Here is a 13,398-nt window from a genome sequence, read left to right as displayed (position 1 = left end):
GAATCCGCTGATGTCAAAACATGTATAGGGGATAAACTCTTTCCCAGGCTACTGGGCTGTCCATTGAGGTCCTTTCTCATCTGCCCCTCTATAGCGTTCAGGGCAGTATAGGTAAAGGGACTCCTGACCATTAGGTCCAGTCGTGACTGACTCTGGGGTTGTGGTGCTCATCTCGCTTTATTGACCGAGGGAGCCGGCGTACAGCTTCCGGGTCATGTGGCCAGCATGACTAAGCTGCTTCTGGCGAACCAGAGCAGCGCACAGAAACGCCATTTACCTTCCCGCTGGAGGTGTACCTATTTATCTACTTGCACTTTGATGTGCTTTCGAACTGCTAGGTTAGCAGGAGCAGGGACCGAGCAACGGGAGCTCACCCCGTCGCAGGGATTTGAACCGCCGACCTTCTGATCGGCAAGTCCTAGGCTCTGTGGTTTAACCCACAGCGCCACCCGCTTCCCCAGGGCAGTATAAAAGGTAAAGGTACCCCTGCCCGTACGGGCCAGTCGTGTCCGACTCTAGGGTTGTGCGCTCATCTCACTTAAGAGGCCGGGAGCCAGCGCTGTCCGGAGACACTTCCGGGTCACGTGGCCAGCGTGACGAAGCTGCTCTGGCAAGCCAGCACCAGCGCAGCACACAGAAACGCCGTTTACCTTCCCGCTATAAAGTGGTACCTATTTATCTACTTGCACTTAAGGGTGCTTTCGAACTGCTAGGTGGGCAGGAGCTGGGACCGAAAGACGGGAGCTCACCCCGCCGTGGGGATTCGAACCGCCGACCATGCGATCGGCAAGTCCTAGGCACTGAGGTTTTACCCACAGCGCCACCCGCATCCCTTCCAGGGCAGTATACTTCACCACAATTCTGCTTACAGGGCTGGCCCTAACATTGGGCAGAGCAAGGTGCCCATTGCAGGCAGCTGGTTTTGGATGCTGTAAAAGAGCAGCCAATGGCTAGTTATCTAAGTTGTTGTCGATGCATATTAAGAGAGGCACACAGAGTGTACCACAGGTGCCAAAATCTGACCAGCTGTGAACTTTGATGTGTGTCTTGTGAGCACAGATAAAGCTATGTCATTTGCTGTTCTGCCTTGGGCAAAGAGGTACCAATTAGCCCAGGAGCTACCAAAGTGGACTTTGTGAGGATTTAAATCCTGGCCTCCCTTGTCTGTTACAAGTGACACTACACCACATCAGGTGTGCTGTGCACCTTCAGCCCATAGACCACGGGTAGGCAAACTAAGGCCTGGGGGCTGGATCTGGCCCAATCACTTTCTAAATCTGGCCTGCGGACGGTCGGGGAATCAGTGTGTTTTTACATGAGTAGAATGTGTGCTTTTATTTAAAATGCATCTCTGGGTTATTTGTGGGGCATAGGAATTCATTCATTTCCCCCGCAAAAATATAATCCGGCCCCCCATAAGGTCTGAGGGACAGTGGACCGGCCCCCTGCTGACCCCTGAAATAGACATTGTAGAAGAGGACCTCCCTCTCCACCTCCTGAATCCTGCCCCCATCATCTCAGCTAGTCATCCTTCAGCTGTGTTGCAGACCAGAGCACCTCTCCAAGCCCGATGAATTGATTGAGATTCCATTATCATCATCAGTGCTATTTTGTTAGAAAAAGAGGTGCCGGAACTCACCACAAACACCTCCCTTGTTCTCTTAGAATGGCAATGGCACCCATCTGAGAGGTGCTGGATCTGGATCTGAGTTCTGGCAATTTCCAGTTCTTTTTATCGCTATTCATATCCAATCCTTTCCCCCGCAAAGAAGCCCAGGGCAGCAAATACACAGGCACAAAAATGAAACATCCAAAACTACCGTATTTTTCGCACCATAGGGTGCACCGGAGCATAGGGCACACCTAGTTTTGGGAGGCGGAAAACAAGAAAAAATTATTCTGAACCCCAGAAGCCAGAACAGCAAGAGGGAACTGGCTTCTGGGATACCGTGTGGCTGTTCTGGCTTCTGGGGTAACCACGCCAAGCCTCTTCAGGGCAGCGGGATGAAGGCTCCCCCTGCCCAAAGAGGCTGCGCAGGGCTAAAGCAGAAGCCAGGACAGACGCATCGCTGAAGGGGCACTGCGCCTTCTCTCTCTCTGTGCAGCACCCCTCCTTCACAGGAAAGGTGCGCAGAGAGGGAGAAGGCGCAGCGCCCTTCAGCGAAGCTGGAGACGGAACAGAAGGAGACCCTTCTGTTCCTCCTCGGGCTTCGCTGGACAGGCGCGTCACTGCCAAGCGGGAGGAGGAACAGGAGGAGTCCCTTCTGTTCCTCCTCCCGCTTCGCACGACAGGCGCGTCGCTCAAGGGGCGCTACGCCTTCTCTCTCTCTGCGCAGGGCCTCTCCTTCACAGGAGAGGCGCTGCGCAGAGAGGGAGAAGGCGCAGCGCCCTTCAGCGAAGCTGGAGAAGGAACAGGAGACCCTTCTGTTCCTCCTCCGGCTTCCAGGACCGGCGCGTCGCGGCGGAGCCTGCATTCGCTCCATAGGACGCACACACATTTCCCCTTCATTTTTGGAGGGGAAAAGTGCGTCCTATAGAGCGAAAAATACCATAGGCCACAGCAGTCGGGGCTGCCACCACAATCTGCATCATTCCATGACTCTGTGACTCTAGAAGAGCCACAGGCATTCCCACGCAAGAACTCCCTGCCTCCTTTCCCTATACCAACCATCCTGGTGGCATGAATCAACCGATTTGCATGTAGGGTTGGCACACAGGCAACCAGGAGTTGGGTGGGTGCTCTGGGAGCATGCTTAGATCCACGCCTGAGTAGGTGTGGAATGCATGACAAATGCAGTTGCTAGGGCAAGAGACTCTTAATCTCAGGGTTAGGGATTCGAGCCCCACGTCTGGGAAAAAGATTCCTGGGTTGCAGGGGGTTGGACTAGATGACCCCTGTGGTCCCTTCCGACTCTACAATTTGATGCAAGGAACGCTTATGTGGGGGGGGCGAGGTGGGGCACCAGTTCTACATGCAGCCACTTCCATATTCATTCCCACTTAGCAGTTGGGAATGTTTCTAGACATTCCTTGACGTAGCCAAAGCTCAGCCCACAGCGCTCAGGGTACAATATGAAAATGAGAACAAGGGAAGTAGGGTTGCCATATTTTAAAAACTAAAAACCAGGACAGTTGAGGTTGTTGTTTTTTTTTAGACAAATCCCCAATGTTGTTTTTTAAAAAAAATGCCAAAAACCCCCAAGATTTTTCAATTGACTTGCCGAAGATGCTGGATAAATTCCCACCGGACATCAATTCTGCCTTTCAAATCCCAGTAATGGCAGCCCTAAGGGAAAGGAGGATGGTGATAGACAACTGCTAGAAATCTAGCTAGGCATATAGCTCAGTTGAAAAGGATGAATACTGAATAAAGTGCAACCTGCAACAAAATGGTGCAGCGTGGATAGTTCCTGGTCATTGTGCCAGCTCACCACCCATGCTTTTCTCCATCGGATTCTTTTCATTTCCCTCTCCCATCCATCTCTCTCTCTCTCTCTCACACACACACACACAACCTCCCACTTCTGTTTTCCCTCCCTCCATAGACTTCTGCTGTTCTGCAAACCCTTGGTGTGTCCCCCTCCATGCCCCAGCCCACCCCCACCCCCCAGTGTGGCTGCAAAGCAGCAGCTCTCTCGCATGGACATCACAGAGAGAGGGAAGATAACCACCACCAGGCGATAAACTTCAGTTCGGCATTTCCTCCAGCTGCTTCTCTGCTTGCTAGAACTTCCCTTTCTTTCAGATACCTCCGGGGCAGAAACACACACAAGACAGCATTGCACAACAAGGGTTATTTCCTTTAGGCCTTTTTTATGCGTTTAATTACAAAAGAACATTCCCACCACTCCCCCGAAGTACATATCAAAAATATAAAATGCCAGCCACTCCTCCGCAACAAGGAAAACGCTGGGGGGCTGTTAATTAACCCTTACCATTTCCGATCCCTGAGTCTCTGATCACAATCTCAAGGAGCGGGATTTAAGGAAGGTGGGAATCAACTTTAGGCGTAACTACCCTCCTCCAAATTTCAAAACACCCTATTAAGTTAATGTGGTACACTTCATTTCCTTCTTTGAGCTTTCTGCTCTCTACCAGCCTCACACAGATGCCCAATTATTGGGGGGGGGGGAGGTGAATGCTTTTAAAAACAGCTGCTATCAACTCTGAGTTGCCAATCCCCAGTTTATAGTTTGGTGGCAGCACCCGCTCTCCAACTGCTTAGTTGCGTATTCTCCACTTGACTGAAAACCCATCACCCAGATAATGCAAACTGTTGGCTCAGAAAAGCTGGGATTCTGAAACCTGAATAAATGTTGTTAAAGAAATAATTTTGAATACTTTGACTCATTTTGCATAAACATCCCATTTCTGCTAAATGTGGAGAATGGAGTCACGCTGACGGTTGAGATTGTGCAAGGCAGTCAGCATCCTCACATTTTCTAGAATAGTCCTCGTAGGCTTAGGGCCTAGAACTTTGATATTTAAAAAAAAAACACTGTGATTGTAAGGGTGCAGAAAGAGCTCACAGGTCTCTCAGCTGCAGAGCAAGCCTAGCTTCACAACTGAAGTGACAAATGTGCGTCATAATTCTGGATGAATTATATCAGGCTTGTCTGTCTCCTCTGCTGCCACTTCAGACAGCTTACCTACTTTATTATAAAAAGGTACTGGATTGACCTTTATTAATTCAACACCTTCTTGTTTTTGTTTTTTTAAAAAGTTAATGTGCAAAACTGCTCTGAGGATGCAAGAGGTTCCTGGCTGCGTCACAAGCACTAGCCAATCAGCACTGTGCACAGCCAGTTCCTGCTGCAAGCTCACAGAATACTTCCCTCCACTTCCCACTCACCTGGTCAACTCTGGAGAGGAATACACATCTCTTTTGAGTGAAGGTAGGAAGGCCATTTCCAAAGCCGCCCATTGCTCTGAGAACATTATGTGCCTCTTCACCTATTACAATAACCCTTTGTAAGGGAGAGTGTTCATGAGGACTAGGGACTACTGTTAGCACCAGTGACACATCTTATGGCTTTTTCTCCCATCTGGAAACAATTTCCCTCCCCGTGGATCAACTTGGAAGCATATATATATATTAAAGGTGGGAGGACAACAGTGGTACGGTTCCTTTCCCCTTCCACACACATCAGCAGCTTCTTCAGCAAGGGCACAATTATAAAATAATTCCAGAACAAGGAAACTGGCAGCCATCGAGGGAAAAAATCGTCACGACTGTTCTTCAGAAGGATCACTGCACCACAGGAGATGACGGGTGGAGGGGGTGGAGAGGGTGGGACATGAGGGGTCTCCATATGTTGCTGTTCAGCTCCAACATCCATCACCCTGGACCACAGGTCATGTTGGTTGGGGCTGATGGGAGAACATCTGGAGAGCCATGGGCTTCTCATACCCGCAGAATGGCCTACCAAAGAGCATTTGACAAGGGATACCTGCAAGCAAACAACAGAGCCTGGGAAATGTACTGGCATGGATAGGGAACTTGGGGCCCTCCAGATGTTGTCAGGACTCAGCTGCTGTCTGTCTTGGCCGACACGGCCAACGGTCAGGGTTGATGGGAGCTGGAGTCCAGCAACATCTGGAGGAGATTCCCCAGCCCTGGTATAATGACACATTCCAGGCTCAACAGTCCTTGACAATGCCCTGAAGCAACTGAACAAATGCAGGAGAATTTACACGACACCTCCCTGCCACTGCAAGGCAAGATCCGGAATCAGGGGCAGTCTGCCTTTCGAGAGCAACTTTCCTTGCGCTCCTACTCATCTAGCCAAGGAACCTTCTGATAAGGTTCTGCAGGCAGGGCCGGCCCACCCATGAGGCAAGGGGATGCAACCACCTCAGGGTACACAAGGGCAGCAGATCTGGCCTCCAAGGAATGCATTGCCTGCAGGACGGATCTATCGCTTCCTCAGTTCCTCCTGTTGAATAGAAGGTGCTGCTGGTCTCCTTCCATCCTTGTTCCCAGCACAGATCATTATCCACCCTCCCTGATGTAGATCTTCACTAATTCTTTCCTCCCTGGCATTTTGTGGTTCAGCTCACGTGCCAAAATGTCTCGGGCCAGCCCTGTCTCCAGGAACCTATGGCACAAGCCATTTCGGAAGTTGTTTAGACATCACTGCCAAGGAGAAACTTGGAGCCCTTCTCAATGCCAAGGGAAGATGGGAGGTGGTTTGGAGGGACGGACACGGCCAAGAGCAGGTGGAGAAAATGCGCAGAAGACTGGACGGATGAGCAGAAGGGACAGGGCAATCTGGAAGGCCTCACCTAGATGGCCAGGCTGGGCTATGGAATTCATTGCAACAGGGCCCCACACTGGCCAATAGCATACATTTTAAGGAGTCACAAGATAAGGTCACTCTGGGCCATGACAGCCAGATGTGCAAGCCCACTTCTCGGTCCAGAATGCTGCATTATCTCTGAGCACCAGATACTATGGATGAACAAAAACAGGTGGCTACCGCAGTGGTAGCTCTGCTGGTGAGCTTCTTTCGAGGCTTCTTCTGCCGGGACGTCAGAGAACGGGGAGCCACTGCCTTGATCCACCCATGGCCATTCTGAGGCTGACTTTGCCCTTTATGGAAGCATTGGCGGGAAAAGGAAAGGAGTGGCAGAATGAATGAATAAGAAGGATAGGCAGAAAAATGTCAGAGGCAAAACTCATGGACGCAGAGAGTCCCTGAAAAGTGGCCACTCAGGGTGATCTTTGGTGTTGCCATCTTTCTCTGGGTCAAAGCTCCAGGTTTCTCTTGGAAGATCAGAGCGCCCTGCAATCCAGCGGCATCTCAGCTCCGCCTGCCTTCGCAGGAGGGCTCGGGGAAGTCGCTTAGGTCCCTGCCGATGATCTCGGTTACTGTGGAGAGAAAAGAGGTCAATGTGGGCGAGATGGATAGGGCTTGAGAGAAGCCTCGTAAGTGCTGCCTTGGGAGCTCAGTGGCAAGCTACTCAAGGTCCCCCCTAGGGCTTGGGGAGGAATTTGTTTGTTTGCAGCAGACGGATCTGGTCCTCTTGAGCCTGCTTGTGGGTTGGATTCTCTGGATTCTGCTATGCATTTCTGATGCGCAAAAAGTGTGCACAAAATTACGCCTTTCATGTAAAAGACGTGCAAAACATGTGGGTTTCTTTTACATGTGAATGCACTGAAAATTTTAAAAACATGTGTTTTGAGTAAGAAGTGCGTAAATTAAAAGGCTAATCTGTGCATTCTCTAAAACACACACAATGGAATAGACCTATGGCTGACCTCCTGAGAGACAAAAAAAGAGGGACTGAATTAGTTGCTCAGCCTGTCCTTACTCAAAGCTCACCTAAGCAAGTTCATGACCTAGGCAAATTGAAATTTCTTAATTTCTCTACTCAACATCTGCAGTAAGAGAATAACACCACCAGCAATGCTACTGAGTTTATGTTTCCCAGGGGCCACTTGTGGCCTGGGACAGGTGAGGCAGATCAGCAGGTGGAACTTGCAGAATATGGTGGCCTGGGATTGCAGAGGTGACATTTGCATGCTCCATATCCTCCAGACACCTGGGGCCTCCCCAGGCATCCTTTTTTTAATTATTTACTGTGCATACATTTTGACTTATGCTCACAATGCTATCGGAGTGGTTAGACACGATCCTGCTTTCGAATACTGTTCATGCCTGCAAAAGCTTCATTTCCAGTCAGTGCATATTCGTAACCTCCTGCTGAAATCCTGTAAATTCTGAATACCACAAACATCTTTTCTACCCTGCTTTTGTTGTACAGACAGCAGTAACAAACAAAAGCAGACGAAATCCACCATGAAAATCCACCATTACTGTGTCATGAACATACAGTCGTATCTTGGATCCCGAACACCCTGGAACTCGGACGCTTTGGCTCCCGAAGGCCGCAAACCCAAAAGTGATTGTTCCGGTTTGCGAACGTTCTTTTGGAATCTGAACAGCCGACGGAGCTTCCGCAGATTCTGATTGGAAGCAGGAGCTTCCTGCAGCCAATCAGAAGCCGCAATTTGGTTTCCAAATGTTTTGGAAATCGAACAGACTTCCGGAAGGGATTCCATTCGACTTCCAAGGTATGACTGTATTGAAAAATGAATCCACAATAAGCCACTAGTCTGGAACGGTCCATAGATTACCACGATTCTGGCAATATTTATCTGTCTGTCTGTCTATCTATCATCTATCTATCTATCTATCTATCTATCATCTATCTATCTATCTATCTATCTCTCTCTCTCTCTATCTATCTATCTATCTATCATCTATCTATCTATCTATCATCTATCTATCATCTATCTATCATCTATATCTATCTATCTATCTATCTATCATCTATCTATCTATCATCTATCATCTATCTATCTATCTATCTATCTATCATCTATCTATATCTATCTATCATTTGTAAATATGACATGTTTTCGTGTCTCTCCCCCCCCCCCCCCCTTCACAGCTCTAGCTTTACCTTCCTCCAGCGTGATCCCATGGATAGGCAAGTTATCCCGGAAGCCACCATCGAACCCCGATTTCTCCAGCTCTTTGGCGCTATGTTCTTGGGACCCCAGCTCTGGATCTGTCCATTCCGGAGTCCTCTCACCGCTGCGGTTCTCTCCTCGCCCCGGTGGCTGAGCACCGAGTTGTGGGCTAGGAGGCTGGAAGTGGGGCGGGCGGCATTCTAGGGCATGGAGATGGGGCAGGCCCGCTGGAGACAGGAGGGGCACTGAGAGGTTGACGCCCCTATAGGCCTCGTTTTGAGGGAAACGGAAGGCAGGGTTGTAGCGGCTGGGGGAGGAGAAGGAGCAAGGGTTCCAGTCGGGGCCGTAGGGGGAGCACGGCGGGGAGCGCTCAGGGCAGTAAGGGAAGGGGGGTCTGGAGGGAGAGAAATCCATGGCGCCCTGTGCCGGCTGTAGTGGAAAAGAAGGGCTCTGAGCGGTGTGGGCGAAACCACGGTGTGGGGCATCTGGGAGTGCTTCTTCTTTGAAGATCACTGGATGAGATGGGTGGGTTGAAGACGAAAGGGAGGGGGGAGAAAGAAAAGCCATCAATATCACTTTTAGCAGTCATACACCCCCTCAATATTTCCCCCCATTTCCAGTCTGAACTTTGACGTACCAGGTAAGTATTTGAAGGCCTGAGCAGGGCTCCTTTTCCTGCGTCCGTTGGAGACGTAAAAATAGGTCTGAACAGGCCGAGACACTCGTTTGTTGCTGTATTCGGGGACAGTGAGGGTCAGCGAGGCCTGTGGAAGCAGGAAAAAAGCAGCAGATGATGTGTTTCATGGCCTTGATCAGGTAAGAAATTGCCAAACGGAGGTTCGCCTATCTATATAACCAGCCACAGTTCATGAGCAGGCGTTTACAGAAGCACCTCAAAACCATTTCTGGGTTCCCTCGTATCATCTTCCTGCTCCTCATGAAAAGATCCAAACCTGACTGTTTCCAATTTCAGAATGAGAGGATATACACACTTTCAATCCCGCTCTGTGTACAAGCTCAAAGTGGGAGACACCGTCCGCCATTCCACTGGGCCGCAGATGGACTGAAGATGAAATGGCAAGGCCGACTCCATCAGCTCATCTGGGAACAACTGCCATTGGACTCCCCATTCCCAGACCAGCCTCTGTCCGTGACCGTTCCACTTGGCAGGATTCTTCCCACCTTATCTCTCTATCCCTTTTATATCCCATCTATTTCAATGTTAATTGTTTTAATAATAATAATAAATCTGACTCGTGCTGGGGAGGGGCATCCTGAGGCCCTTCAGATGCCACTGGGCTCCAGCCACAAATGATAGGAGTTATAATCTGATGCTATAGATTGTTTACTAAGGAAGTCTCCATGCCTGTCTAACTCTGTGTTCCCTCTATCTAATGATGATTAATGTCTTATACGTAACCCTTGTAACCCTTGCATACGCATTCGTGTTAAACCAATCAGCAGCAAGCACATACGAGGCAATGCTGTAATATTCAATAAAAGGGACTCTCCGAGACTTGCTTGGGAGATGCCTCCCAGATGACATCCGCTACTCGTCTGTCGCTTTTTACCCAACAATAATCCAACAGCACCTAGACAGTTTCCCCTTCCTGGACGTTGCATGTATCAGTAGAAAAACTACCAGGACTTATTTCCCTGCACTGAATCACTAGGAGCCTTTATGTGTGCATTTCCCCTCAATATAGCTGTTCCTGGCAATAATAATTACTAACAAGGATGTTTTTTAAAAAAACAAACAAACCAGCTGTTCTTCAATAGCAAAGACTCATTACTTGTCTCTGTGCGATCAGCATAATGGTCTAGCCCCCTGTTCCCCACTAAATGTGTTTCATAAACCTAGCCCCACGCCTGACAGGAAAAAGCCAGGCTGCAAATTCACTTCCCACATGAGGGGATCGCTGTCCAGAATTCTCACCTCTGTGCTTTTCAGCCGATTGACATTTGCCTCTTCCTCCCACTGGAGTTTTCCATCTGAAGTAAAACAGCAACAACAAAAGCAATTGACCAATATCAGATGGAGGGGAGGGCTTATTAACAAGGATGATGAGGGCAGGGGATTGAAAGGCGTTAAAGGCTTGCTGTATTTCTTTGGAGAGCACACCAGCTGGCCGTGCAGGAGACGGCCATCATCTGCTGTTTGTCCCCAGCATCTGGTACACTGCCCCAGAAGATGGATGCTCCATCTCATAGAATCATAGAATAGACTCATAGAATCAAAGAGTTGGAAGAGACCACAAGGGCCATCGAGTCCAACCCCCTGCCAAGCAGGAAACACCATCAGAGCACTCCTGACATATGGTTGTCAAGCCTCTGCTTAAAGACCTCCAAAGAAGGAGACTCCACCACACTCCTTGGCAGCAAATTCCACTGTCGAACAGCTCTTACTGTCAGGAAGTTCTTCCTAATGTTTAGGTGGAATCTTCTTTCTTGTAGTTTGGATCCATTGCTCCGTGTCCGCTTGTCTGGAGCAGCAGAAAACAACCTTTCTCCCTCCTCTATGTGACATCCTTTTATATATTTGAACATGGCTATCATATCACCCCTTAACCTCCTCTTCTCCAGGCTGCCATGACCGACCCGTGCTCCAAAGCAATCAAAGGCCAAGCTGCCGCCCCATCGCCACAAGTTAAAAATTGTGCATTGCTTACCGGGGCCTCGTTCAATAAAGACAACTTTTGATTCGGGCAGGAAGTTAGCACCAGTGATCACCATCTCTTCTCCGCCATGTACCGAGCACGCGCTGAGGCTGTAGTTTTCCACTTGGGGGAGCTCCTGAGCTGAGCGCTGGGCTGCGGGCAGGAGAGGAAAGGGGGGGGTCACAAAGGAGAGATCACCTTGCACAAGCACAGCCCCATTTAAGAGGAATTGAGGCAGTGCTCCATTAAGAGGAATGAAGAACTGAATACACCCAGTGTACAAGGGAACTGCCTCCCCAAACCCACCCTCCCTCTCTTTCTCTCTAAAATCCACCTTTTCCATGATGCCTCTGGCCTAGCCTCTTATGAATCAGCTGCCATTTTGTCTTCACAAGTGGATCAGCATAAGTTGGCCTAATCAGCATTGCGCTCTGGGAAATCACCTTTGTATTTCTTTATCTCCAGAGATATGGTTGCATTCAGATGAAGGGATTATTGCACCATGTGACTTTTTGATCAATACACCGCCAAGTCACACTGAATTATTTCTTTCACACCGGTGCATGGTGTGTGACACCACCGCATCGCCCTTTATGTATGCATGCGCTTCTATATAAGTCCGTGTAACTCACAGGCCTGCGCATTCCCCAGGGGGCACTGTTGCACTGATCAAGCAAAGTCGTCTACCACACTATACATTTAGAGTAGCATTACACCACTTCAAAGAGTCATGGCTCCCTCTGTGCAAAGAATCCTGGGCCCTGTAGTTTTCTAATGGTACTGAGAGAGTTGCTAGGAGACCCCTTACAGAGCTACAATTCCACAGCACCCTTAAGAAACTACAACTCCCGTGCTATTTTTTTTTTAACAGTTAAGTGGTATTAAAGTGCTTTCAATGTCTGGTGTGGATGCGACCCTAGGACTCAGGCTGACCTGCAGCTACATGGAGGCTTGCTTCTCCCATACATACACACACACACACACACACACACCACCCCCGGAGAGCACTCACAGCACTCGATGGGTACAGAGGCAGTCTGGATAGAGACCACCTTGCCATTTCCTTGCGGGACGTGGACCCGGAAGACCAGGCGCACCCGAGTGTTCTTGCGCCCGATGTCCGTCTCGCCCTTGCGCAGCTCAATGTCCGAATTCCGTAGCTTCAGGATCCCAGCGCAGTCAATACTGGTGCAGGGGAAAAAAGGAAAGGGGGAGTTGTCTGTGAATCCACAGCAGTTCACTGTTCACGTTATGCACCTCTTTCTCAAAACATGGATGGCAAATCTCAGTAAAAAAGGTAAAGGTACCCCTGCCCGTACGGGCCAGTCTTGCCAGACTCTAGGGTTGTGCGCTCATCTCACTCTAAAGGCCGGGAGCCAGCGCTGTCCGCAGACAATTCTGGGTCACGTAGCCAGCGTGACAAGCTGCATCTGGCGAGCCAGCGCAGCACATGGAACGCCGTTTACCTTCCCGCTGGTAAGCGGTCCCTATTTATGCTTTCGAACTGCTAGGTTGGCAGGTGCTGGGACCGAACGACAAGAGTGCACCCCGCCACGGGGATTCGAACCGCCGACCTTTCGATCGGCAAGTCCTAGGTGCTGAGGCTTTAACCCACAGCGCCACCCGGGTCCCTAATGGCAAATCTCAGTCCCGTGGGTTAAATAGAATGTTCCATTGAACTCTGGTGATGCTTCTTGCTCATCTGGATGGAGGGATAAGCAAAAACATGGCTCCTGTACTAAGCTAAACATTGCATTTGTTGCTCCTCCCCGTTTTTCTTTCTGGATCTGCCCTCCAGATCTGGGACCTGCTCCTAGAGGGTAGCTCCTCCCACTTTTGCTTGTGGCTCCACCCACCGCTGGCATGTGGCCTCCAGAAGGCTGCCTGGAAGGAAATATGGCCCTTGGGCTAAAAGGGTCCCTCACTCCATCTGAGAATAGTAGAGAACGAAGAGTCTCTTAGATCATCTGCTTCTGTCTCCTACCAGCATCAGAATCCTGCCTAGAGCTGAACTGAAACTACACACACATTTGATAACTAGGACACATTTTGCCTTCGGGAAAATCAGGGTCACTGCCAGGTTTGGGTTACTCTCTGCAAGTGCAGAGGTTCTATTCCCCCAACACAGGGTGCAGGTGCAAGTGCAGAGGTTCTATTCCCCCAACCCAGGGTTTTCTTTTCTTTTTTCTTTCTTTTCAATGGGTAGAGCAGAACACATTGGCTAAGTACAGCCACCCAACATTTTCTTTCCCCCAGAATGCC

The 13,398-nt window shown here is 49.7% G+C and overlaps 1 protein-coding gene across 1 annotated transcript in view; it reads right to left on the bottom strand.

The window, feature by feature from the left end:
* Positions 1 to 3,793: 3,793 nt before the first annotated feature.
* The window catches only part of NFATC4 (nuclear factor of activated T cells 4), a 29,515-nt gene continuing 19,910 nt past the window's right edge, over positions 3,794 to 13,398 (bottom strand). The window contains exons 5-10 of the mRNA XM_083410205.1: positions 12,149 to 12,321; positions 11,149 to 11,289; positions 10,416 to 10,471; positions 9,117 to 9,243; positions 8,470 to 8,991; positions 3,794 to 6,871 (exon numbers count right to left, since the gene is read on the bottom strand). Coding sequence (XP_083266331.1) covers positions 6,804 to 6,871; positions 8,470 to 8,991; positions 9,117 to 9,243; positions 10,416 to 10,471; positions 11,149 to 11,289; positions 12,149 to 12,321 — 1,087 coding nt within the window. The 3' untranslated portion in view covers positions 3,794 to 6,803. The remainder of the gene's footprint in view (positions 6,872 to 8,469; positions 8,992 to 9,116; positions 9,244 to 10,415; positions 10,472 to 11,148; positions 11,290 to 12,148; positions 12,322 to 13,398) is intronic.

The sequence above is a fragment of the Podarcis tiliguerta genome, assembly GCF_965153285.1.
Source record: "Podarcis tiliguerta genome assembly, chromosome: 13".
Taxonomy (NCBI): domain Eukaryota; kingdom Metazoa; phylum Chordata; class Lepidosauria; order Squamata; family Lacertidae; genus Podarcis; species Podarcis tiliguerta.
This window is presented reverse-complemented; position numbering and strand designations above follow the sequence as displayed.